The following is a 26570-nucleotide window of genomic DNA, read 5'->3' as shown; positions in this document are numbered from 1 at the left end:
GACTGACATCATTAGAAATAAAAAAGGAAAGGAGGAAAGCACACACACATTATAGTGAGGAACAACTGGCCTCGGAGCCACAGTTTATCAAGAAGGGAGTCTGTCATGTCATCTGTCGAAAAACGGGAATCGTGACGTCACATCTTTTCGGAGACACCACGTGTCCTGCAAAAATAGCCGGGTACGGTTCTCCTCATGAGACAGCGCTCGACCAGAACTGTCCGATAAGACACCAGCCTACAGACGGAATCACAACTCTACCGGTCCTTTTCTTACCTGTTGTAAATATGGTTAAAAAGGCTAAAAGTCCCGTCACTTACGCAAAAATGAAGAGAATAGTTTCATATTTTACTGGTAAGCTCAAAAACTTTCCCCGCAACTTTATAACATTGATTATTTATTTTTTTTTGTCAAATGTTCCCAATAACTTATTTGCACCATACATGTTGTATTTAAATGTTAGTTAAAGTAATTGTTTATAGTAACTATAAAATATATAAGCTATGTTTAAAGGTTGTTAAGGTTTCGTTGTATAGTAAAGCAGTTATATTCAATAAAGCGTTACTTTCTTCTTTTTAAAATGTAATTTTATTTTCTCAGCTTTAATAAAGGATAAGAAGCTCGGTTCCAGCCATCCGATCTACCGACAGTGAGTTTCATCAAAGTTTTCCGTTGTCGTAGGCTAAAAGCAATTGGTATGTGTGGTGCAGTCCAGGGTTCAGACGAATGACTGATTTCATTTTTCCACGCACTGTGATAATAATGCAAATCCGAATTTCCGAGTGACTGGCTTAATTGCTTTACACTAACTCTGTCGTTTTAGATTGAATGTCATTGCACTATACCATGACAACACAGCAGTAAAAAGCCATTACATGTGTTGGCAGACTTTGCTCAATTTTAGGAGAAAGCAGCTAGACCAAACTTTATATTTCTTTAAATTTATTTTAAAATGTATAAAATTGTACTTGATTTTTTGCCATAAATGATTTTTGTGTCACTCTATTTCTCATTCCAGGATGAACTTCTTGCGACCTGAGAATAGTGTCCCAGATGATGACAGAGCAGCAGCTGTAAGTGAGCTCAAAGTTGTTCAAGTCCATCTCCACTTGTGCTGGAGTTGAGCTACTGTATATCTTACTTAATAAAGTATTACTAGAGGTCTCCAGTCTATTAGAAAAGAAAAGGTCAGGACAGCTGCCCTGACTTGTTGTACCAGTTGACCTAGAGTAAGCTATGGATGTAACAAGAGGTGCGGTTCTACAAAAGTTCTTTAAGTTTCTGACTCTCCCTCTCCCGATGTCTCTCTTTCAGGTCTGTTTTAGCAATCCAACAGAGGAGCCACAATGTCAGTAAGTAGAGTGCTCATAAGATATCAGTATATGTGGACACAAACACATACAGTACTTATTTTTTTGTGATTTTAGGGTATCTGCAGCAGATTTTGACTATTTGAAGGTGATTGGGACAGGAAGCTTTGGCAAGGTATCTCATTTTATTAAAGCTCTTACTGCCATGTGTTTCCTATAATGTGTGCATTGAACTTGTTTGAACATTTTGCTCTGTTTGATTGTCTTTACTCAGGTATTCTTGGCCACACACAAGGAGGATGGCAGATACTATGCGGTCAAAGTTCTACAGAAGCACATTATCTTAGCAAGGAAGGAGGTAGTTATTGCTAAATGTATTTCATTTATAGAGAAATGTGTCTGTGTTTATTATATTTATGTAATTAAAATTTTTTTGTATAGGAAAGACATGTCATGTGTGAGCACAGAGTGCTGTTAAAGATGCTCAATTATCCATTCCTGGTGAAGCTCCACTTCAGCTTTCAGACCATGGACAGACTTTACCTGGTGCTCGACTATGCATGTGGAGGAGAGGTGCTTACACACACACACACACACACACAAACACACACACGTTGGTCTATCATTATGAGGACATTCCATAGACGTAATGATTTTTATACCGTACAAACTATAGATTTTATCCCCTAAACCTAACCCTCACAAAAAACTTTCTTAATTTTTAATTTTCAATAAAACATAATTTTATATGTCTTTTTAAGCTGTTTAAATTATGGGGACACTAGAAATGTCCTCATAAACCACATTTATAGCATAATATCCTTGTAATTACCAGTTTGTAACCTAAAAAAAATGTCCTAGTAAACCACCCAAACCCGCCAACACACACACACACACAGAGAGAAAGGGAGAGTGAGAGAGAGAGCCACAAGCTTTGAAGCTGGGCTTGTTTAGGGAGAAAAATCCATCATAAGTCAGATGGTAATAACAGAATTATCCAATCAGAACTCAGTGTGACAGAATAATTTATCAACTAGGGCTGAAAAAGATGCTCAGTATCTCAGCTCAACTAAATTTTAATTTAATGTGAAACATGAAAATGTTTGGTTGTTTGTGTCAAACCCAAGTAATGCTGTCTTTCTGCATATATGTGTTTTTAATGATTTAAAAAAATGTTTTTGCCTTTTTTATTTTTTTGCAGCTTTTTTACCATTTGCAGAGAGAGTGGGCATTTGGAGAACCCAGAGCTAGATTTTATGCTGCTGAAATAGCCAGTGCTTTAGGATACTTGCACTCCCTGAATATTGTCTATAGGTACAAACACTCTGAAAAATGTAGAAAAAAATGAACACTAACTTTCAGTAGACTTACAGTAATCCATCTCTCACGCATATTAATAGGGACCTGAAACCAGAAAACGTTCTGCTGGATTATGCTGGTCATGTAGTTCTGACAGACTTTGGCTTGTGCAAGGAGGGTATGACTGGACGAGGTACCACTAGAACCTTTTGTGGAACTCCAGAATACTTGGCACCTGAGGTCCTCCAGCAGTGCGAATATGACAGGACTGTAGACTGGTGGGGTCTGGGAGCTGTTCTCCATGAAATGTTTTATGGCCTGGTGAGTAAACCCACCAATAACTGCACATGGAAATTAGTAAACTGTTGTAGGTGTATCAAATAATAGGTAAACCGAGAGGACAGATTTACATGGTGTTTTACAGTTTCTCACTATTTCTTTCTCTAGCCACCTTTCTACAGTGCAGATCGTCTTGAGATGCTTAGAAATATTATTTCTCAGCCTTTGGCACTAAAACCTGGTGTATCTAGTTCAGCCAGAGATTTGTTGAAGAGACTTCTAAACAAGGACAGGGCCAAGAGACTAGGGGCCAAGCGTGACCTGGTAACCCATTATGCATGCCCACACATTCACAAACAGCCGCACTATCTCAAATTAATATATGCTCTGCGTGGCTAAATGTCATTTCGCTCTTTTTGGGTTTTAGACAGAGCTGCAGTCACATCCATTCTTCTCCTCAATTCAATGGGATGAGCTTGTTGCAAAAAAAATTCCACCCCCTTTCGTTCCCTCACTGGTAAGTTTTTAATAGACACATTTGTCTGTAAGCACTTTTAGGGAGATGAGCTGATTTGATTTAATGTGTAAATCATTTGTATCCATTTATATCTGTCTTTTAGACTGGCCCTGGTGACCTCACAAACATTGACTCACGGTTCACAGAACTTCCTGTTCCGCTATCACTAGGTGCCTGTGAGGAGTATGGAGCAACTTTTCCTGGCTTTACTTATATCAATGACAATATTCTCTCACTGTCAGCACAGAGTCAGACCTGTGGGCACTAAGACAGAAGAATTCCACCAGACCAATAAACATTTTGCCAGCATGTGAACACGTATCTACAAGACCGTTATCATTTGAAAAAAAGAATGGAACCAATTATGTTTACTTAGGCAAACACTGAATCACAGTTTTTTCAATGTTAGCTGGACCAATGCATTTGCACATTGCAAAGTTTATATCAACAATGACTGTTGTTCTAATATTCATATAATGTGTTTTAATAATTTTTTAGCCACATTGTGAATGAGAACAAATATGTTTGTACTGAAATACATAGTAATGTTTGTACCTGTTATCCAGACTCAGGTGGAATACCATGTTATTAAGACTTAATTCTCTACTTAAGTGAGATCAAATGTTGCATCAGATGTTTGTAGAAGTTGTAAGAGTAAAATTTGAAGTTTTTATGGAGAAGAATGCTAAATCTCAAGGTTAATGTTAAATCAAACCATTTTTATTTGTATAGCGCTGTTCACAATACAAATCTTTTAAAAGAAGCTTTACAGAAAATGATGCTGTAATATGGTTGTATGGTTGCATATCCTATAAAGAAGGAATTGGCAAGTGTTTGTGATTTTGTGTGTGAGCAGTAAAGGACTAACTGTTGGAATGTAAACAATTCAATAATGTACAATCATGTTGTCATGGTGTGTTATGTTTAAATTGCATGTAGAGGCTGTATCATGAAAGTTTTGTGTTAGTTAAAGGGATAGTTCGCCCCAAAATTACCTCTCATCATTTAGCCTACTCACCCTCATGACATCCCAGATGGGTAAGACTTTCTTTCTTCTTCAGAACACAAAGATTTTGGGAGAATATCTCAACTCTGTCAGAACTTTCAATGCAAGTAAATGGTGTCCAGAACTTTGAAGGTCCAAAAAATATATAAAGGCATCACAACCATAATCCATATGACTCCAGTTGTTAAATCAATGTCTTCAGACGAAATATGATAGGTGTGGGTGAGAAATAGATAAAAATGTAAGTCCTTTCTACTTTAAATCTCCACGTTCACATTCTTCTTCTTTTGTTTTTGCGAATCGCATTTCAAGTGCATATCGCCACCTACTTAGCAGGGAGGAGAATTTATAGTAATGAAAGACTTAAATAATGAACTGTTTCTCACCCACACCTATCATATCACTTCTGAAGACATAGAATTGACCACTGGACTGACACTGGATTACATCAATGCTGATTTAATGTGCTTTTATGTGCCACCATTCTATTGCTTTAAATGGACCAACAGAGCTGAAATATTGTTCTAAATCTTCATTTTGTGTTCTACTTAAGATAAAAAGACATACAGGGATGGCATTGGAATGAATAAATAATGAGAATATTTTCATTTTTGGGTGTTCTATTCCTTTAACATGTTTAAATAATAAATCAAGCTGTTATGGACTCACAGTTCTGCACGCGCGCTATGGTCTGCAGCTGTAATCGAGACAGATGGCATCAAGATACATTCATAGATAGGTATACCTATTAATTGTTGTTTCTATGGATGTAACAATGCTTCAATGTCTGACTTTGACTTGCACCTACTTTGCAAAAACAACGCCATCGAATTGTCCAGTAGTAAACCGCTACAATGAAATCGCCACTTCTAGGCATACAGCGGCATCTAGTGGTGTTTCCATGGCGTCGCAGTATCACTCTTAGCTCAATGCGACTGTCAGGCAAACTTGTCATAACATTCTATTTGATCGTTCTCTTTTGAGCTTCTGTTTGAAGCTCGAGACACTGTTGTTGCATAAAGATGCTCATTCATTTTTTTGATTCTCTGCATATGACCAAAGTATTCCATTAAAAAATGATCCGCAGTGTAAACCCGAGCACGTGATGGTTTACAGGAAATCAAATCAGAGAGGATCGCAACATGTTTCTATACTGAAAAGACACAGCAAAAAATCCACTCTGTAAAATGGCACGTTTCAATGAGCAACCACTTGCAAGACTGTTGAAAACGGAAACCTCTGCGCCCCAGCCTAATCACCGTTTTTGTTTGTTTGACGTTTCTTAGAAAGTGTAAATTTTCTTTTTTCTGCATTATTAAGGCCTTCAGCTGTTCCGTGCAACAAGCATTAAACTGATATTGCACAAGTACAATATAAGTTAATCTAAGGGCATCTGAAGGTTAAAATTTCCCTTGACCTTTCGTCGTGATTAGAGCACAACTTTTTCGACAGTACAGTTTGTTGCGATGAAGTTTATCGGCGCTGTAGAAGTTAGCCAGATACATATTACCCGCGCATGCGCACAAAAGCAACATCCAGCTCTAAATAAGAGTTACGAGAGAAACGAGGTGAGTTGCACCTTTATCAATAAATATTACGTTAGTGTCGTCACTCGCGAAGTAAACAAAGGTACTAACACAGAGTGCGTTTTTTGTTTAACAATTTTCAACCAACGCTATTATTTTCAACGACGTTCAAACCACGTAAAGATAAATAGAATTGACAAGTTTGTGCAGAAGAAATTAAAAGCATGCAATTTGTTATTGCACGAGTCTCTGCACATTCGAGTTGTTATGTTAATATAGTGATGAATGACAACCCCTTCAAAGAGCCACGGGGAATGTTTTTCTTTGGAATAAGCACGTGAAACTGTTGATTTGGTTTATTGTAGGCTGCTAATGTTACAGCTAGCCGGGGCTATCAGTCGGGCTAACGACATTCAGTGACAAGGGGAAAGTAAGGTGTTTATTGACGGAGGAGAAAACATTACGCTTTAATAGAACAACTTGTACATTCAGCCTCCCTGTATTGCATGAAGGTCCGAGCGACGTAAACCAGACCAGAGAAATGCAATAATTTACATACTTTAAACGTGTCGGCGGCCCTTTGCAGTCCTCCGCCATTTTGTGTGTCAGTCGAATGCTAATAATGGGCGCTCAATGCACTTTATTTATGCGCAGAATAAATGTCACTCTCAGTTGAAACATGCAAACAAACGTTTATGAGTACGACTGATGGTCTTTTGGGTGCTGCACTGTCACTGCAAATCCTGAGATTTGGAGAAAATCTTGATTGACGATAAACGACAGGTCAAGAACGTTATTACAGTATTACCCCAAATATACACATGGTAACGTGCGTAAACGAAGACTTTCCTCTTTGAAAACAAATTCATATTGAATATATGTATTTTAACTTATTTCCCTTACTATCTGCGCGCTTTTAAAGCTCAGATTTAACAAGATTCTTTAAAAACAAGGAAAAGCCGAACTTGTTCGTCTAACTTTACTTTTACTCGCTTTTCAGCAATAATAACATTCAAAGAAGTTTAAGTGCGTCAGTGAGATTCCACATACATGTCTAGTCCACTGCGATTAATATCGTAAACAAGTATAAATGCAGATTTTTGTCCTCGTTTAAGCGCAAGATGCAATCCTTACTACAAGTATCAGTCGCCCTCTAGCGGAATTGTGTGTGTAACTACAAACGATGCGCAGGTATTTCGTTAACCCGAGTTGCGGTCGTTTCTTCGGCTTCAGTCAAAACATGGTTTTCGAAGCGAGCTTTGTTCATATAGATCCAAACATCGTCCTTTTTTATATTAAAGACGTCAGGTTTGTTGTTATTAGTTAAACGATGCATGTTGAGCTCTTGTATGTTTGTTGTAAAAAGGTAAATCGTAAATTTTTCTCAAGTGGAAGTGGTCTATAAAGATTTCAGTTATAAATCTTCTGTTTATATTCAGTCTTCTTTTTTTAATGATCATTTAGAGCTTTGGTCGCTGAAGTTTTTCTATCAAACAGGCATATCGCGCCACTCATCGTCATGAATTGAAGTTTTAATTGAAAGTGTTTATCTCAAAAATGTCTGTGTCCCTCCTTTTCTGTTTGCAACAATCTGGGTTACACCGAGGCAAAATGTGGGTTAATGTGGCCTATGTGAACGTTAAAATGTTCACTTTTTAGCCACAAGACGTAAAAAAATGTGCATGTCTACATTTATATCCTATTTTATAACTTCGTTGCCATGACGATGTAACGCCGTAATCGCTCAAAAACGACAATTTAAACAACTTTACAGATCTAATCTTCTTTAACAGAAGTATTAATCCAAGTGCTTTTATAAAATCATAAGCTTCACATTTCTGCCTTTAAACTCTCTAAAACTAGGCCCCATTCACTTCCACTGAAAGTGCCTCACTGTGACCTCATTTTCTTCTTTTTTTATAAGTAGGGACAAGTCGAAATACATTTTTGTGGTTATCAACATTATACCACAAAAACTATTGATTGAGTTTAACTTGTTTGAACCCGGAATATTCCTTAAACACAAACAATTTTGAAGGATCTAGTCATGATTGTTGATTCAAATGGGTATATACTCCTGTTTTTATCCTCTGCTGGTTTCACTTAGTTTGTATAACCAATCGAAATTTGTATTGCCTTTTTTTTTTTTGCCTTACTGTCTGGTTCAGCATGTGTATCTCCATCTCACATACTACTGTTTGTTGTTACTAGTAAGTTCGGTTGTGAATGTTGGTTGACAGTCTTCCTGTGTAAAATATTCTTGTCACTGTTACTTTAGACATCTTTCTAGGTCACAATAATATCTTTTTCTTTTTTTGTCCTCACTCTCTCAGGCAAAGATGGGAGACAGATCTACCGGAAATGGCCCTGCCACAGGTGCAGATTTTGACATGATGAGTGCTCTTGACTGGAAGGATGGCATAGCCACACTGCCTGGGAGTGACATTCGGGTACAAAAGTATACTAAATATCTATTCTCAGCAGCAGTTCTTAGCATAGGCAATGTTGACATAATAATGATAATTTTTGTGAATAGCATTATATGTATATACTGTATATAAAATATATAATGCATATAATACGTATATTTTATTGCCCATTAAAAGGATAAGTTTACCCAAAAATGAAAATTCTCTCACCATTTACTCACTCTCATGCCATTCCAGATGTGTTTGACTTTCTGCAGAACATAAACAAAGATTTTTAGAAGAATATCTCAGCTCTGTTTGTTCATACAATGCAAGTGAATGGTGACCAAAAGTTTGAAGTTCCAAAAAGCATATAAAGGCAGTATAAAAGTAACCCATATGACTCCAGTGTTTTAATCCATGTCTTCAGAAGTGATCTTATTGGCTTTGGGTGAGAACAGACCAAAATATAACTCCTTTTTCACTATAAATATTGACATCTGCATTCTCTTTGGCAATCATGGTTTCAAGCTCGATTGCACTTCCTTGCTCCACCTAGCACTCAGCGTATGCATTAAGTGCTAGGAAGTCTTATCGAGCTTGAAATCAAGATCATGCCTGCAATGAGACTGCAATGGCAAGATGTAAAGTAAAAAAGGACTTCAATATTGATCCAGTTTCTCACCCCACACCTATCATAACGCTTCAGAAAACATGGATTAAACTACTGGAGTCATATGGATTACTTTCATGCTGACTTTTTGTGTTTTTTGGAGATTCAAATTTCTGATCACCATTCACCTGCATTGTGAGGTACTACAGAGCTGTAATATTTTTAAAAAAATCTTAATTTTTGTTCTGCTGAAGAAAGAAAGTCTTACACTTCTGGGATGGCATGAAGGTATGTGAATGATGAGAGAATTTTAATTTGTGGGTGAACTATCCCTTTAACTGCCATGTGAAGAGTCATGTGAGGAACTTGTTTGACTAATCTGCCCTGAATCAACATGTTGATATTAATATAATAAATATTGTATTAATATTGAGTTTGTTTGTTTTTAAAGTTTCGGATGACTGAATTTGGCACCCTGGAGATTGTCACAGAGGTGGGGCCTAAAGAAAAAGAGGAGGAGCCTACAGATTCACAGCCTCAAAATAAAGCCATCAACAATAGTCATTCCCCTGAACAAAACAAACCTTCAGATCAGACTGCAATGCCTCAATCAACTACAGATCAACAGACAAATACTGCAGGTGAGTACCTGTAAAATGCACTTATTTCTAAGAAATTGATCAACCTTGTTTACACTTTAATTTGTTTATGGATTTCTCTTGCTTTTGCCAGTTTCCACTTACCCCCGCAGGCAGGAAGAAGCCAATAACATTAGAAGCCCCAGCACGAAGGATAGCCCCAGCGTGAGCACAGTGCCTAATGCAGTGATTGCTCCCAGCACTGAGGTGGCAAACTGCAGGTCCTGTGGTCACTCTGGTTCACGGGAGTCTTTTCTGCAGGGGAAATTTTGCAGCGCTCCTTGTGTACAGCCTACCAGTGGCAGGTACATGCATTTATTGACACTCACAGAGATCAGTACGTTGCAAGTATTGCATGTTTATGGTGTATTTCTAAGTTTTTGAGTGTGTTTGCGCAGGTCAACCCCAGCTGAGGCAGTCGAAGGAGAGCGCTTAGGTAAACGTGTGAGGAAGAAGAAAAAGATGTTTATGGATTCTGGGGATGAAGAGGAGGACAACATAGAAGAGGAAGAGGTGGCACACATACACCTTCACACTTTTTAAAGGAAAGGAACACACATCCATTCAGAACAAGATGTACTAAAGTGGAATGTACTGAATTGCTCTGACAAGTTATATTTTTATTTTTTTATTTCCAGGAGAAGATAAAATCTTCAAAGGGCAGAAGAGCAGCTAAAATAGCTAGACTAGGTTGGTAATGTCCATGTAACACAGAAACACAGATTTGTTTTCACTATATAAAGGAGTACATCTCACTCCCATTGATTTCATACCAGGATAATGTTATTTTCTATCCCCTAAGACTACACTTAAACCTAACATCACCTGGCCCAGTTATAAGCCTTTTTTACTAGTGAGGTTCAGCTCACAAATCACTGTTTGACAGGTTTCACTGTATAAGTAAGGAAAGTTTTGAATAGTGATGACATTTTGGCTCTCACATGTATAGCAAAACCTACACACACACACACACACATAGAAACACAAACAGTGGCTGGTAGTATTGCATGCTTTGTATTGCTTTGACTAAATAAGTGCATACCCAGTTTCAATCTGTAATTTATCCCATGTGTTATTAGATATTTTATTTTTGTTATGTTATACCATTTGAATGCCTTTTTTAAGAAGCAATATAAAGTGCCTGTTTGTGATGCTATTTCCATAGTGACAGCACCTGCTGTTAAGAAGAAAACGTGGAGTTGGTCAGCTTATTTGGAGGAGGAGAGAGCAATTGCTGCTCCCTTAAAACTTTTCAAAGAGGTCAGACACATAATGTATATTTCTTGTGTTTCTGTATTAAAGTGATTTGAATTTACATTGAATGATCTTCATGATTAGTATAGTTAGTTTGCCACTTATCCTTAGCACTCACGTCATTAATCTATGATGACATCTATGATGTCTGAATTGCTGTTTGGTGAATCTCGCAGCAGAATGTCACTCGGATCCAAGTTTCTGTGATTCTGTGGTCCCCTTTTAAAGACTTCTCCATCTTATTCTCTACTTTAGGAAGTTTTCCACCCAAGCTAGTTGATATTGAGCAAGTGAAACAGTTATTTAAAAGAAAATAACACTTTCTGACCATGAAATCTAGGAAATCAATTACTTTGTATTTGTGTGTGTGTACAACAGCACCAGTCCTTTCCTCAGAGCAGGAATGGATTTAAAGTTGGCATGAAGCTAGAGGGATTGGACCCTTGTCACCCTTCTCTGTTCTGTGTATTGACTGTTGCAGAGGTAACCTAGTGTCAAATGTTACAGCATTTGTTTGTGATGCATTCAAACCAATTTTTTTCTATGTGCGTATTGTAGTATAGAAATGTATAGAGATTTGATCTTCATGACATATCTGACTATTCCAGGTGCAAGGTTATAGGAATCGGCTTCACTTTGACGGTTACCCTGAGTGCTATGATTTCTGGGTAAATGCTGACTCATGGGATGTGAAGCCGCCAGGCTGGTGTGAGAAAACTGGTCTCAAGCTATTGCTGCCAAAAGGTATTTAATGTGCTTAAAAATGAGTAACTGTGAATTAAACCAGTGTCTGGAATGTACAATTAGATGCAAAACACCCCATGTGCAGAGCTCTAATTTTGTGCTCCGTAACATAATAGATGTGTTCCATAAAATAGGTTTTTCTTTATGTAATAAAGGGATAGTTCTCCCAAAAATACAATTCTCTCATCATTTACTCACCCTCATGTCATCCCAGATGTGTATGACTTTCTTTTTTTCTGCAGAACACAAAAAAGATTATTTCAGCTCAGTAGGTCCACACAATGCAAAAGTGAAAGTGGCCAGAACTCTGAAGGTCCAAATATAACATAAAGGCATCATAAAAGTTATAACCAACAATCATGCCACACTCCAAATCACAGAGATCAAATTTTTTTCCCCCATTCTGATGGTTGATGTGAAAATTAACTGAAGCTTCTGACCTGATTCTACATGTTTTTATGCACTGCTGCCACAGGATTGGCTGATTAGATAATCGCATGGATGATTGTTGGTGTCAGATGAGCAGGTTTGAGTATTTCTTTAACTGCTGATCTCCTGGGATTTTCACACACAACAGTCTCTAGAATTTACTAGAATGGTACCAAAAACAAAAAACATCCAGTGAGCGGCAGTTCTGTGGACAGAAATGCCTTGTTGATGAGAGAGGTCAAAAAAGAATGGCCAGACTGGTTCAAACTGACAAAGTCTACAGTAACACAGATAACCGCTCTGTACAATTGTGGTGAGAAGAATATAAACAAAGCTGTTTTGGTGGCACTAGGGGGAACTTCACAATATTAGGCAGGTGGTTTTAATGTTGTGGCTGAACAGTGTATATATATATATATATATATATATATATATATATATATATATATATATATATATATATATAATAACAAAATCTTTTTTTTCTTATAAAGAAATTAAACAAAATTTACTGCACACACTCTTAAGCTGTAATAATTGTAACTGATATGTTTGCCTATAGGCTGCAGAGATGGCGAATTTAACTGGAACACATATGTAAAGAACTGTAGGGGTCAACTGACCCCCAAACATCTCTTTAAAAGTCTTAATACAGTAAGTCACCTTTTGTGCTCAATGCTTGTAGGAGAGAATAAGAGAGGAGGTTTTTTTGCTGATCATGTTGTCCTCCTTGATCCTTTGTTAAATGTAATATTTAGTCAGTCACACCATCAGGATTCCGTGCTGGGATGAAACTAGAAGCAGTAGACAGGAAGAACCCATCACTTATCCGCGTTGCAACCATTGCTGCTGCTGTCGACAACCGGCTCCTCATCCACTTTGACAACTGGGATGATACGTATGATTACTGGTAAGAAAGAAGAGTGTGTCTTTGTGTTTATAGAAATGTCCCCATTAGTGTGTGTGGGTGTAAATCTGCATTTGTTCTCAGGTGTGAATCCAGCAGTCCATACATTCACCCTGTAGGGTACTGTGAGGAGGTAGAGTTAACGCTGACCACACCTGCAGGTGAGACTTACTTTTAAAGAAGCTTTCACGCCTGTGGTCAGTGCATAATTTAGATTTTTAATTGTAGCTTTTTTAAATGTTTTAGGGATTTTAAATTTTGTACAGTATATTAGGGTTATTTAAAGTCAGTTCATGTCTCTTTCTCTTAGAGTATAAGCACCCAAATGTTTTCTCTTGGGAAAAATACCTTGAAAAAACTGGAACCCAGGCTGCACCAGCCAGAGCCTTTAAACAGGTTGGTTTCCCCCATTAAACCTCAAGAGATGTAATACAATAAATGAATGTCCTTTACAATTGGTAAAATGTACTTCAACCTTTTCATGAGTAGCGCCTAAATGCCTCTGCAGTGCCCCCTGGAGTGAGTTATTTTTGCATTTGACACTGTACAGCCGGTAGAGGGGGGCAGAGTGTAGACGAGTATTATTTGTATTTTTTTTAATTTAATTTAATTTAATTTAATTTTTTTATTTCTTGTCATAAAAAATACTGTATATAATATAGTAAACATGTGAACAAATGGGTTATGTCTGTTGTACTGTGTTTGTTTAATTTATTTAGTTTTTATCAGAATCAGAATTAGATTTATTGCCAAGTATGCTTACAAATACAAGGAATTTGTCTTGGTGACTGGAGCTTCCATTGCACAACAATACAAAAACAATACAAAACAGAAGCAAGACATAGATAATAATAATAATAAATAAAAAATAATTATACACATACTACATACACACTGACGCACATATACATACATACACACATACATAGTGCAAATCTAATACAAATCTGTTACCTGTTATAGCTGTAAAAAAAAAAACGATTGAACAAATAATATCAGCAGTACAGTTTGCCTATGCACTTTGACATCTCAGACATTGTTTGAGTGTAAATGCTAATGTAAACAGACTTGGCTGCGTGCATCGGATAATCATGTTCTTTCAGCATGTTTTCACTATGAGTATACAAGTTTTAAAATGTACACACCTACACTGTTTTGTGATAGTTTGGCAGAAAACAAAGTATTAAATGCCTGCATCTGCACCTAATCAGCAGACGTGGCTGCGTGCATGGGAAGATCGCATTTAGATATGATTTCTGTGCATATACAACTGTGACAATTTGTCTCTTTGTTACATAAAATAAACATAGTATATGCTTGAAAAGACTCTTTGAGTAGATGTTTGTTTGACGAATGACAACCACTACTAATGTAAACAAATGGCAGCATGCATCGGGGGAAGATCACGTTTGATGTATTGACTGTGCGTATAAGAGCTGTAAATGTTTTATCGTGGTACTTTGGTGGAGAGTTGGATGTATGTATTTCAAATAAACTTATTCTGTGGTTTAAAAGACTATGAGTAACTGTTTGAGCTAATATAAATAACAGACGCTTGACCAGCACTGCCTGTGTCTGCGCAAAAGCCAATTTGAATCTGGCAGCTTGTAATGTAACTGGCTGTTTACGAAAGGGTCAAAGGTACTAGAAGTTGGCATCATTCAAAAACAACCTGTACAACATTGAACATAGATGTTCAAATTTACATTACACAGCATATACTGTAGAGTGTTTCTCTGATCTGAAGTTTTGGGCAGTTTGATTGTAAATGAAATGAAAATGAATCAAAATCAGCATAAACAATAATAAATAAACAAATTATTTTTTTCAATATCATGCAATATTATCCTGTAAAAAGTGTTCCTGTTTTGATTCTCAACATCCACTGATCTCTTACCCTCCAGAGACCACCACATGGTTTCCAGACCTGGATGAAGTTGGAGGCAGTAGACAAACGGAATGCCATGCTCATCCGTGTAGCCACCATCTCTGACACAGAGGATCACAGAATCAAGGTTTAAAAAAACCGAGTGTCTATTTTCACCCCTGGTGTAAATAGCATCTACCACACAAGTCAGCTATTTGCACCCCAGTAATCTGGTGGAACCACTGAAAAATGCAACAAATTGATCATTAGATGTCACTGCAGTGGCGTAGGCTGCAGAGACTGTGTGTGATTGTGCAGTGCTATCCTAGCCACAGTGGATCGAATCCAACTTTTGTCACACCCCTTTTTATTATTTCCTTTAATACTAATTAAAATAATAGATAAAGATGTTGATTTTTATCGCAGTGATTTGGTCACAGTGAATGTCGTTGAGTGCAGAGAAGGGTTTGATCCGAGATAGGGTCTGTCGTTCGCATTCGTTCCGGCTCGGCATCACTTGTGTGTACATTGCATCACTGTATTACTAATATTGTAGTAACCACGTTCTTTGGCAGAAACCATAGTTTTAATGCAATTAACAATGGTGTTGTTAGTACAGTAATATATTGCTAATATAGTAACCATGGTTAATTTTGTGGTTAATGTAAATTGACAAAAAAAATACCTTGGTGAAACCATGGTTACAGTAGTAAAACCAAGATTATTTTTTTCTAATGTAAGGTTAAGGTTAGGTTTAGGGGTAGAGGTTAATGTAGTTTTCCTGTGAGACTCTAAATAAACAGTGCAGTGATGCCCATACTGTATGTTAATATTTAAATATGGGTGCAAATAGCATGACACTATTTTCACCAGGGTGCAATTATTATCTACAATTATTTGCACCAGGGTTGGGGTGCGCCTACTCCGCTGTCCTTCGTAATGAGACATTGCAAACGTTTTATGCCTCTGTTCAAATGACCTCTGGATTTGATTATAATGTATCAAGTCTGATGAGTCTCAGAGCTGGGATTAGCCATCATATCACTAAAAACAACATCATCAAGTCATACAATGCTGTCTTTAAATCAAATAAATCAGAAAACAAACGGATGAAGCGGATGGTTCTTCACCTCCACGTCATGCATTAAAATCATTTAATGCACACCTAGATGTGGATTATCCATTACATCTAATATAGTGAACAACCATGACAAAAAAAAAGTTATATTTTAGTGCAGTAGGTATACAGTATGTTCGCTAACTTTGTGTGTGTGTTTATAAAGATCCATTTTGATGGATGGAGTGATGAGTATGATTATTGGCTAGATGCTGATAGTCCAGAGCTGCACCCAGTGGGCTGGTGTCAGAAGACAGGTCATCCTTTACAGTATCCCAATGGTAACAGACTCTCCTACACACATAGATGCATACTGTATATACAGTGTTTCTGCGACATGTTCCTGGATCAACATTCTTTTTGGTTCTGGAATGACATTCCTATCAACCAACCCGATTTTAGGGTTAGGTTTAGCGTTAAAGGTATAGTTCATAATTTACTCACCTTCATGCTATCCGAGATGTGTATGACTTTCTTTCTTCGCAGAACACAAGTATGATCTTTAGAAAAATATTTCAGCTCTGTAGGTCCATACAATGCAAGTGAATGGATGCCAAAATTGTGATGCTCCAAAATGCACATAAAGGCATAAAAAAGTAATCCATAAAAATCCAGTGGTTAAATCAATGACTTCAGATGCGATATGATTGTGTGGGTGAGAAATAGAACAATATTTAAGTGCTTTTTTTGTTTGAAATTCTTCTCCATGCCAATTAGGGCCCGATATGCATGAAGAATGTGAATCACCAAAAGCACAAGATGAAGAAAGTGAAAGTAAAAGTGGAGATTGACTGGGCAGGGAGAAGAATTTATAGTAAAAAAAGGACTTATAGTTTGAGCTGTTTCTCACCCACACCTATCATATCACTTCTGAAGTCATGGATTAAACCACTGGAGTCTATATGGATTGCTTTTATGCTGATTTACGTGATTTTGGTCACATTCACTTGCATGGTATGGACCTACAGAGCTGAACAAATCTTCTAAATGTCTTCATACACATCTGGGATGGCAAAAGAGTGAGAAAATTGCGATTCATTTTTGGGTTAACTATCCCTTTAATATTAGAGTTAGTGGTTTGTGCTCCATCCTTAACAATCCATCCCTTATCTTATGGGTAGATTATGGTTATGATTATAGTGTTAGGACTATGCTTGTTTGACAGGAATGATGTTCCAAGACCATCAAAAGATGTTCATCCATGAAAATGTCTTACTTGGCAAAATTGCTGTTAGTATTTTGGCACTCCACTGGTCATATGTTTTTTTTTTCTGCTCAGTTCTCTGTGATATTGACTACAAAAGTCCCTTTATTATTATACCTTATCAGGACCCAGAGATTCTCCAGTCCCACCAGGACAAGGCTGCCCTACCCCAGGATGCAATGGTGTCGGACACATTAGAGGACCTCGATATGGGACACATTACACGTAACTTACTCACTTCACTCGATGTAACAAATAAAACTCTTTCTGCACATTCAAGTGCAAACCAGCCTCTCCCTCATTCTCTCTTTCAGGGCGGTGAGTTGTCCATACTCTGATCTGAATTTGAATAAGGACGGGCTGGTGCCAGACAGACTGATCGGGGAGAGACCCATCACGCTTAGTGGACCCCCACGCCACCGCCGTGCTGAAACCCTCACTCAGATACACCCTACCACACCAAGCGCCAGCACCCCAGAAACCCCTGACACCACCGCAGACACCTCTCTGCAAGTTCGGTCAGTGCGTTAGCTGAGTGTGTGAGCATCAGCAATTATACAAAGTAGCACTTCTCTCTTACACACACAACACGCATATACTCACAACCCATTCTATTTCTTATTCCTCTCTGTACTTTAGCTCTGGCACTTCCCCCAAATGTGCTAAACCACCTCAGGTGAAGCAGGAAGGTGACGGGAAAGGTAGAGATCTCTTTTTCAGTTTAGATTTTTCCAATTCAGTTTCCTATATAGGTGAAATTTTGACTTTGTGATTAATGTGCTCTCTGAGAATATTGTACATGAGAATGTCTTTAAAGCATCACTTGATTAATGTGTAGTGACAGGCCGATAATAATTAGATGAATATTTGGCCATTTTGAGATTATTATATGTCAATCAACAAAAGTGGTATATTGCTTATGTAAAGGCTAGTGTATACTTTGTTTGTCTGTGTGTGTTATGTCTAGCGCTCGGTCAAGCGCTCTAGCTTTTCAAAGCACACACTTTTGATCCGAACCCATACTGATGCATTCAGCGCATGCACTACAGGACAGCTTGTTATACTCTTTACTGCAGTGAACTCCAGATGCATGCTCAGAAAACAGGCACAGACATTGTCCACCTATCTCAGACATTGTTAGCCTAACCTAGTCCTGTGATCGAGCCCCTCTGTTACAGACTTGCTAACTTGTGAATGTGTTAATTTAATAAAAAAAATATCTTTTTTTTATTTGTACTTGTGCTTTATATTGGTCATCAACCACCCTGCTGTCTAGATGTTGGTATTGAAAAAAAACGGTCGACCACTATAAGTGTGTGTTTTTTTTTATTATTGTAGATTCTCTGCAGCAGCTCCTGCATGAATCTGTGTTCTGTGGATGGGAGCCACCAAAGTTTCAACTATGCTGGGAAAAGCATGGCAAACTGCTTCCTGAAGCCTTAGGTATTACCGCCAAGAGAGTAGCCAAGTGGAACACAGAGGAGGTAACACACACACACACACACACACACACACACACACACACGTTGTATGTATCTTACACCAATGTATGTTTCATAATCCTAGAAAAGTTAACGATGCCATATGTGTGTCTCCTCTTTTGTGCTGTTCTGTTAGGTTGCAAGTTTTGTGAGAGGGTTGCCTGGCTGCAGGGAGCATGCTGCCACCTTCAGGAAGGAGGTAATTAAACGTTCACATTTTTCTTTAGAAATCAGTGTTAAACTGTGTAGATTCACTGTCTCTTCTGAGTGGAGGAACAACTTTGCACAATGCTTGAGTAAGTGATTATTTGTCATTAATAAAGAAAAATAATTATTGGCCTTTTTCTTGCAGCAAATTGATGGAGAGGCCTTCCTGCTCCTTACGCAGTCTGACATCGTTAAGATACTGAGCATAAAGCTTGGCCCAGCTCTCAAAATCTACAATTGTATCCTCATGCTGAAGAGTGCGGATGAGGAATAGACTTGCTTTCTATCAAACTGGACACATGCAAATACCTAACAGCAACCTGCTGCTCATTCAAACAATGTGTTTGAAGATTATTCATGCCCCCAACAATGAATCCAGACCTCATATTACTCAAAGAGCAGATAAACATGACTCCAGTCATTGGTATCATAGTTTGATTTATGGAGAAATTAGCCAGTTGTACAGACAATAAGAGATCATAAAAATGACAGCTCTTAAGACTGATTCAGAGCTTTTGTCTTATGCTAACTATATTAAATCCTTATGGATTTACAAAACATTTCCACTTCAATACTCATTAACACGTCCCCTGTTTTTTCTGCTTTTGCTCTTAATAAGGTCTGCTCGTTTTCTTTGTAAATAGATAATCTGATTCATATTAGATTCTTGGAGGAGAGAGATTTCCATACTGAGGCACCTTAAATTGCTAAAACTGGATTCTTCCATTGTTAATATTTATGATTTTATGGTTACTGAAATTGGTAATTGAGTTTGGTGTTGGAGGCACGAACAAAAGCTGCAATAGTAGAGCTTTTACTTGAAATGTAAAAAGTTATTTTTATTTTTAAATGCAAAAAGACCATTTGTAATTGAGAAGACACTGATACTCATCTAGAATATCCCAAATTAGCCTGTTTGCGACCACTAGAGGGCAGTGTGTGTGTGTGATTCAGAATTTTGCAAGCATGAGTGTGTGAACAATATTGTATAAATGTATGCTTGCATCTTATGTCAGGGAATTTTTGCTTGGGGCAAATCTGGAATTGCATGTCTCAGTTTGTATTTACTTAAATGCAAGTTCTTTACAAATGCATTTGAAAAAATTTACTTTAATGTATAGCAAATTGGTCAGTGTGCTAACTTAACAGACATTGCAAGTCAAATTGGAAATAGATCTGTGAGTATGTGTATTTTAAGCCTCCGAAACCCTGACATTTTGCCTTGTTACAACCATTCCTAAAAAAAAAGTCACAAGCATTGTTTTGTTGAGAATTCAGCCTTGACCATCACCAAGCTAATTCTATTTTACATCAGCCATTGCTATGGGCATTTCCCTTGATGTTGCAAATGACACTGTAATCCACTGTCCCTGATTTAACCACAGCATCTTACTCTGTTTCCGTTCCTTTTTAATTTACTTGTTTGGATTTGCAGTGCTTTTCAATGCTGTCATAATCGTGCATATGCAGGGTGATCCATATTAAAAGGTTCTGAAAGGGTCATTGGATACTTAAAGATGGTTGTACAAACCTCCCTGCAGTATTAAATAAATACAGAGCATGGTTTACAGACAGTAATAGGAGGGCAAGGGCCTAATAAAAGCACATTTGCAGGCTACAGCTGACATGATCTACTAACTAGACTGAAACAAGCAAGGATGAAAACGTAAGATTATCTTCGGAAAATCCTAATCACAGTAGTGTGGTTAAGGACAGGGTTATGGCCACAGATAAGGCAAGTTAATGTCAGGTTGGGATTGTTTTCTTTGAGCGTGTGTGTTTGTAGATTAAATTGTGCTCTCTCTAAAAGCAGACTCTGTGTGTCGGATTATGTTTCCTGGTTTTCTTTCTTTTTTTAATCTAGTCATAATCTAATGAATGAATGGTTTGTTTGAGGGAGAAGAATAAACAAGGATTTCAAACAGAACTGCTTTCTTTATTACACACATTTAAATGTACTAATGGAAGTGAATCTTGTCTCTTAATATCCACCAGAAACTGCAATGGTGAGATTTTCAGCACTCAAGGAGGAAATGTTGATTGCTCTTTGTTGACATCTTTAGTTTAAAGGAATAGTCCACCCAAAAATAAAAATGCTCACCTAGATGTGTATTTAGACTTTTGTTTTCTGCAGAACACAAAGATTTTTAGAAGAATACCTCAGCTGTGTAGTTCCATTCGATGCAAGTGAATGGTGGCCAGAACTTTGAAGCTCTAAAAGGCACATCAAGGCAGCCTAAAAGTAATTTATACAACTCCAGTGGTTAAATCTGTCTTCAGAAGTGGTATGATAGGTGTGGGTGAGAAACAGATAAACAATTAAAGTGTTCTTTTTACTATAAATATCCACTTTCACTTCCACATTCTTCTTGTTTTGTTTTTGGTGATTTGCAATCTTCATGCATGTCGTCACCTACTGGGCAGGGAGGAGAACTTATAGTAAAAAAGGACTTAGATTGATCTGTTTCTCACCCAGACCTATAATATCACTTCTGAAGACATTCATTAAACCACTGGAGTCATATGGATTGCTTTTTGCTGCCTTTATGTGCTTTTTGGAGTTTCAAAGGTCTGGCCATCATTCACTTGCATTGAATGAACCAACAGATTTGAGAAGTTCTTCTAAAAATATTTGTGTTCAATAGAAGAATGTCATAGACATCTGGAATGGCATGAGGCAGAGTAAACGATGAGATAATTTTCCTTTTTGTATTAAATATTCCTTTAAAGGGATAGCTTACCCCGAACTGTGATTTATGTCATTATTTACTCACCATCATTCTGTTTCAAACCTTTCATTTTCTTTCTTCTGTGGAACACAAAAGGAGACATTAGTCTCAAGTCACCATTCACTTTCATTGCATCTTCCACGCATCTACTGTATATGAGTAACTGAATATAATACATGATTCACAGTCTCAGTGAGTCAGGGGGAAAAACTGAAATGGGCCCGAATCCCATAAGAATCTAAGAATAGGTTATTCTGCCCACCGTGGGACCAAACGGGTCTGCACAAACGTTCCCATGACCCTCTAACCACATCTCTCTCACTCACTCCCACGTCACTGGCCGGTTTAAAGAAAATGCTCCTCCCCCTGAAGGATGACAGATTAATGCGCGTGAAACAGTTTCTTGATCATGGTGTAAAGACTTGTTGGAAAATGCGCGCTCTCATATTATTGACACTGTTATAAGGGACCGTTATAAATGATGTGCCTCCAGTGGATGAGAATCAACTGAGGTAAGTTTACGAGCTAACAGTTTCAGGTGCTCACGTGTGGGACTCTGTAAATTAGCCACTGATGTTTAGAAACGGGAGGTGTTCTGAAAAAGTGACCTGCCACTCAAGATGCTCAAATGTGCGCTTGCGTAATGCGCTCGATATCGTCGTTTTAAAAGTCACGCCCATAAAGTTAGGTCCCCAATTGTTAAATGTAGTACAACATTGATTATCGTCTTGGTTGTTGTGATGTCCTGCTTGACAGTCAGTGTGTGTTCTGCTCTACCTATGTTTATAACGCAGTTATTACAGTGGTATGACATTCTGATATTTGACCAAATGTGGATCCCGTTTTTATAAAACATTTGCCACAGTGATTGTACATCCTGATGAAAAAAATATTCTGCCTGAAAAAAGTGCTACCCATGTTTTAACAATTTTTTTTAGTTTTTAACACAATGGTTGTACACCCAGATAAGATGTGTTAGTCAAGTTTGTATTTATGTACAGGGTGGTAACTCCACATAGATTAAACTTAAACTAGCCTACCAGTAGTTCCTGAACAGACAGATCTAGTTTTCAGAACAACAGCTGCAAAGGTGGGTTTTTTTATGTTTTATTATTGTATGCTGTAGTATCATAGTATTAGTAAAGTAACAGTAGTACAGTAATTGTTGCCAATTATTGTGATTTTAAGTTAAGTATATAGATGTAGAGAGATTGTATTGTCATTTTGACCCATGATAAAATATCAGACAATATATTTGCAGTAAACCTCTATAAGATATAAGAACAAAGTATTTGTAAAATAAAGGTTATGTAAGGATTTTCAAGGATTAGTTGTCTTCCCCACAAAAAAGGGCTTCCGAGAAACTGACTGGATTACTGTAATATCACATGTATTTAATATTAAAAAAAAAAATGGTATTGTCCTTTAAAATTACAATTTTTTTCCCAAAGGATCATCACTGTTCAGTCTTTAGATTTGAACATTTAAAGCAAAGTAATTTTTTTTTTGTTAATTTGCCTGTGCAACATGCAGTAACATGGCATACAACCCCTATCCCAAAAAGTTGGGACAATAGGCTATAGAAAATGCTAATTAAAACAAAAAGGAGTGATTTGTAAATTATTTTCTCCCTGTGCTATATTGAAAACACCACAACAACATATTATTCAATAGATTGTTTTTGTGCACTCATTTCAAATCGGATGATTGCAGCGCATTCCAAATAAGGTGGGACAGTCAAGCGCTTACCACTATGTAACAATCACCACAATCATAATTTTTTCTAACTACACTTAATAAGTGTTTGGGCACTGAATACATTTACGTTGTTAAGTTTAGCAAGCAGAATTTTCCCCCATTCATCCATTATGCAGGTCTTTAGCTGCGCAATAGTATGGGGCCTTCATTTCCATATTGTGCACTTTGTAATGTGCCATACATTCTCAATTGGAGATGACTGAGGACTGCAGGCAGGCCAATCTAGCAACCACACTCTCTGCTTACACAGCCATGCACTTGTAATCTGGGCAGTATGTGGTTTGGCATTGTCCTGATGGAAAACCACTTCTGAATGCATGTGATTTCCCACCACTTACACGTCACTGTTTTTAAACCATCCTTCATCTGGAATAGATTTCATCACATGGGCTCGGAATACTCTGGAAAGCCTTTGTCACTCAACACTATTCACTGCTGCATCCACAGATGCAAGTTAAGGCTTTACTATGAAAAGCAGAAGCCAAACATCAACATTGTCCTGTGGCAGACATCTCTGGGCTCTATCTCATCTGAGATGGAAAGTAGAACAGTGGAATTGGTGGAAGTGGTTTTGTGGTCCAACGAGTCCAACATTTCAAATAGTTTTTGTAAAAAAAGTTGTGTTCTCTCCCATCTGTCAGGGCACCATTAATGCAGAAAGATATGTGCAAAATTTGGAGCAGCATATGCTATCATCCAGATGCTGCATTTCCCAGCAGGACAACTTACAAACCACATACTGGCCGGATTACAAATACATGTCTGTGTAAGCAGAGAATGCAGGTGTTAGATTGGCCTGCCTGTAGTCCTGACATTTCTCCAGCTTTGAATGTGTGGAGCATTATGAAGCACAAAATATGAAATCCCTGTACAATTGCACAGCTGAAGACCTGCATAATGGATGAATGGGGGAAAATTCTGCTTGCTAAACATAACAAATTTTGTCTTCAGTGCACATTAAATAAATAAGCAAAACAGGATTTGGGAAAAAAAATTAACAGATTAAAAACACTTAAGTAATGCATCCTTAATTCAGAAACTTTTGCAGAAAAAATGCATATCTTTTCATGTATTATTTACATTGAAATGTAACTTTAAATAGGCTAAAGGAGTGTGTTCAATAACACATTACCATATTAGAGTTTGTTGGGATTTTATTTTAACTTAAAGTATCAGTTTTGGTCAAATTATGCACTAAAATGTATGCAAGTTCTTGCCTTGAGGAAAGACATTAGGCCTATATAAATGACTTTTTTTTTTTACTTCTTTGCTTCATTTTACTAGGATAATGTCTGAGGTGGCTGCTCCCACAGAATGTGTCTCTGTAACAGTCCCAGAGTCAGAGACTACTCTCCCTATACAGGATACTAGGCCTGTGATTGGTGGACTGCGTCTACGATCTGCACCAGGGGCTTGTTTGCTGTTTGCTGGTGTTTTGCTAATTGTAGGAATCAGCGTTGCAGTGGGAGGCTATTGGAACAGTCAGCCGCGCCGACAAACACATCATGCATCAACTGGACGCACTGCTTCAGAGAAACTGAAACTGATTGGTCCTGTCATCATGGGGGTGGGGCTATTCATCTTTATTTGTGCCAATACAATTCTCTATGAGAATCGTGACCGAGATCAACATCAAGAGTGGGTCAAGGAGCAAGAAGGAGCTCAAGATCAAGACAAACAAGAGATCCTGCCACTGGTACAAACTCTGAGACATGGGATTTATAACTCAGAACGATTCTCACAAATAGAAACAAATATGAACACACATACATTAAACTTGTCTGAACTCAACATTCATTGCTTGGAAGAAGGGGTCAACATTCCCACCCTACTGTGTTCTTCCCCATCCTCTGACTCCTGTCACTCCAGTCTGGTGAACTTGGAAGCTGGATCTCTCCTCCAAGATAACAGGAACATGGAAACACTGCCCTTGCCTGTCATTAAACTTAATGACTGCCTGATTGATTCCTTAGAACCAGAGCCTCCACCCCTCCCTGAACGCACATACAAGATGGGAGTGGAAGAGGTAACAAGGGCAGAGCTAGCACAAGGGAATCCCACAGACTCAACTCTTATGACCATGAGCAATGGAGAGCAAAAAGATAGGTAACTTTTGCTGTTCTTACTAAATGTCCACAGGATAAAGTGTTAACAGTGATCACAGAGGTTGCAATCTAATCATAGATTGATTGACACTGGCACTTCTCCATAAGATGACAGACACTGGATTTTGGACCGAATGTGGCTGATAACAGCCTAGATGGTGCTTTTCTTCTTTGTGTTGAGAACACAACGGCTGCTTTTTCCAAAAAACGATTTGAAATGTAGACTCCATAAAACATGGTTTCACAGTTCTACTTTCCATCTCAGATGTGACAGAGCCCAAAGATGTTGGCAGCGCTTCTGGAAAGTGTTGATGTATGGCTTCTGCTTTAACAGTAAAATATTTACTACCATCTGTGGATGCAGCGGCGAATGGGGTTGACTGACAAAGGTTTACCAAAGTATTCCCGAACCCATGTCATGATATCCAATACAGACGCCTGGCAGTTTTTAAGACAGTGATGTGTGAGGGATCGAGATAACATGCATTCGGAGGTGGTTTTCCGCCATACCCTTTACAAACAGAAATTTTAATTTCTTTGAGACTCTTTTAATCGTTAAATATATTGTGTACTGTAAAGGGTGAAATTTCACAAATCCTTCCAATTTGTCTTTGGGGAAATTGGCGAGCCTTGACCCATCCTTGCAGGACTAGGCTTTTTTACGGAGAATCCTTATATAATATAACGTGATTGCCTCACCTGTTTAACATCACCTGTTTCATATCCCCTTGTTATTTCAACTCATGAGATTGTTATTATTCCTAAAATGCCAATCTCAACTTTTGGAATGTGTTGCATGAGTCAATTTCAGAATAAATCTTCAAAAAGAAACACTATTGATTAGGTCAAATGGAAAGTACCTTGTCTATATGCTGTTTATGTTTGAATGCAAGTCAAAGTATATTTACAAATAACTCTTTTTATTAACATTTTGCATTCTGTCCCAACTTTTTTGGAATTGGGGTTGTTTACTTCACAAATAGTGTTTATTTATGTTACACTATTATATAGTTGTTCTATGAAATACAGAAGCAGTGTTGTGGTGTGGTGTTTGAGAGATAAAGATTGTTATCTGACATTTCTTGAGAGCTACTTTAGTGTGAGAGTGGAATTAGGCTCTGTCGATTTTTGGTCATGTGAATTTTAGATAATCAATAATACTTTGATGCTAT

General features: G+C 37.7%; 3 protein-coding genes across 3 annotated transcripts; all 3 read left to right on the top strand.

The window, feature by feature from the left end:
• The first annotated feature begins 230 nt into the window (after positions 1–230).
• Positions 231–4054, top strand: sgk2b (serum/glucocorticoid regulated kinase 2b). Its single transcript, XM_052147194.1, has 12 exons — positions 231–354; positions 601–649; positions 1019–1073; positions 1315–1352; positions 1428–1485; positions 1585–1668; positions 1752–1883; positions 2512–2624; positions 2711–2930; positions 3057–3212; positions 3316–3405; positions 3509–4054. Exons 1-12 carry the CDS (start codon positions 288–290, stop codon positions 3671–3673), a joined length of 1227 nt encoding a protein of 408 aa, XP_052003154.1. The 5' UTR covers positions 231–287; the 3' UTR covers positions 3674–4054.
• Positions 4055–5887: 1833 nt separating this feature from the next.
• l3mbtl1b (L3MBTL histone methyl-lysine binding protein 1b) lies at positions 5888–20826 on the top strand. Its single transcript, XM_052146980.1, has 21 exons — positions 5888–5979; positions 8271–8387; positions 9410–9599; positions 9691–9901; positions 9995–10109; positions 10235–10286; positions 10762–10856; positions 11229–11333; positions 11459–11594; positions 12586–12677; positions 12782–12933; positions 13015–13091; positions 13241–13326; positions 14835–14945; positions 16081–16195; positions 17244–17343; positions 17433–17636; positions 17758–17819; positions 18457–18602; positions 18736–18798; positions 18952–20826. The coding sequence occupies exons 2-21, from the start codon at positions 8277–8279 to the stop codon at positions 19078–19080; spliced, it is 2352 nt and encodes a 783-aa protein (XP_052002940.1). The 5' UTR covers positions 5888–5979; positions 8271–8276; the 3' UTR covers positions 19081–20826.
• Positions 20827–21927: 1101 nt separating this feature from the next.
• Positions 21928–26337, top strand: LOC127658341 (transmembrane protein 200A). The gene is made up of 2 exons (XM_052147581.1): positions 21928–22047; positions 24578–26337. Exon 2 carries the CDS (start codon positions 24582–24584, stop codon positions 25401–25403), a length of 822 nt encoding a protein of 273 aa, XP_052003541.1. The 5' UTR covers positions 21928–22047; positions 24578–24581; the 3' UTR covers positions 25404–26337.
• The last annotated feature ends 233 nt before the right edge of the window (positions 26338–26570 follow it).

Source organism: Xyrauchen texanus, chromosome 17 (assembly GCF_025860055.1).
Source record: "Xyrauchen texanus isolate HMW12.3.18 chromosome 17, RBS_HiC_50CHRs, whole genome shotgun sequence".
Lineage (NCBI taxonomy): Eukaryota > Metazoa > Chordata > Actinopteri > Cypriniformes > Catostomidae > Xyrauchen > Xyrauchen texanus.
The sequence above is the reverse complement of the archived record's forward strand: the minus strand, read 5'-3'. Positions and strand labels throughout refer to the sequence as shown.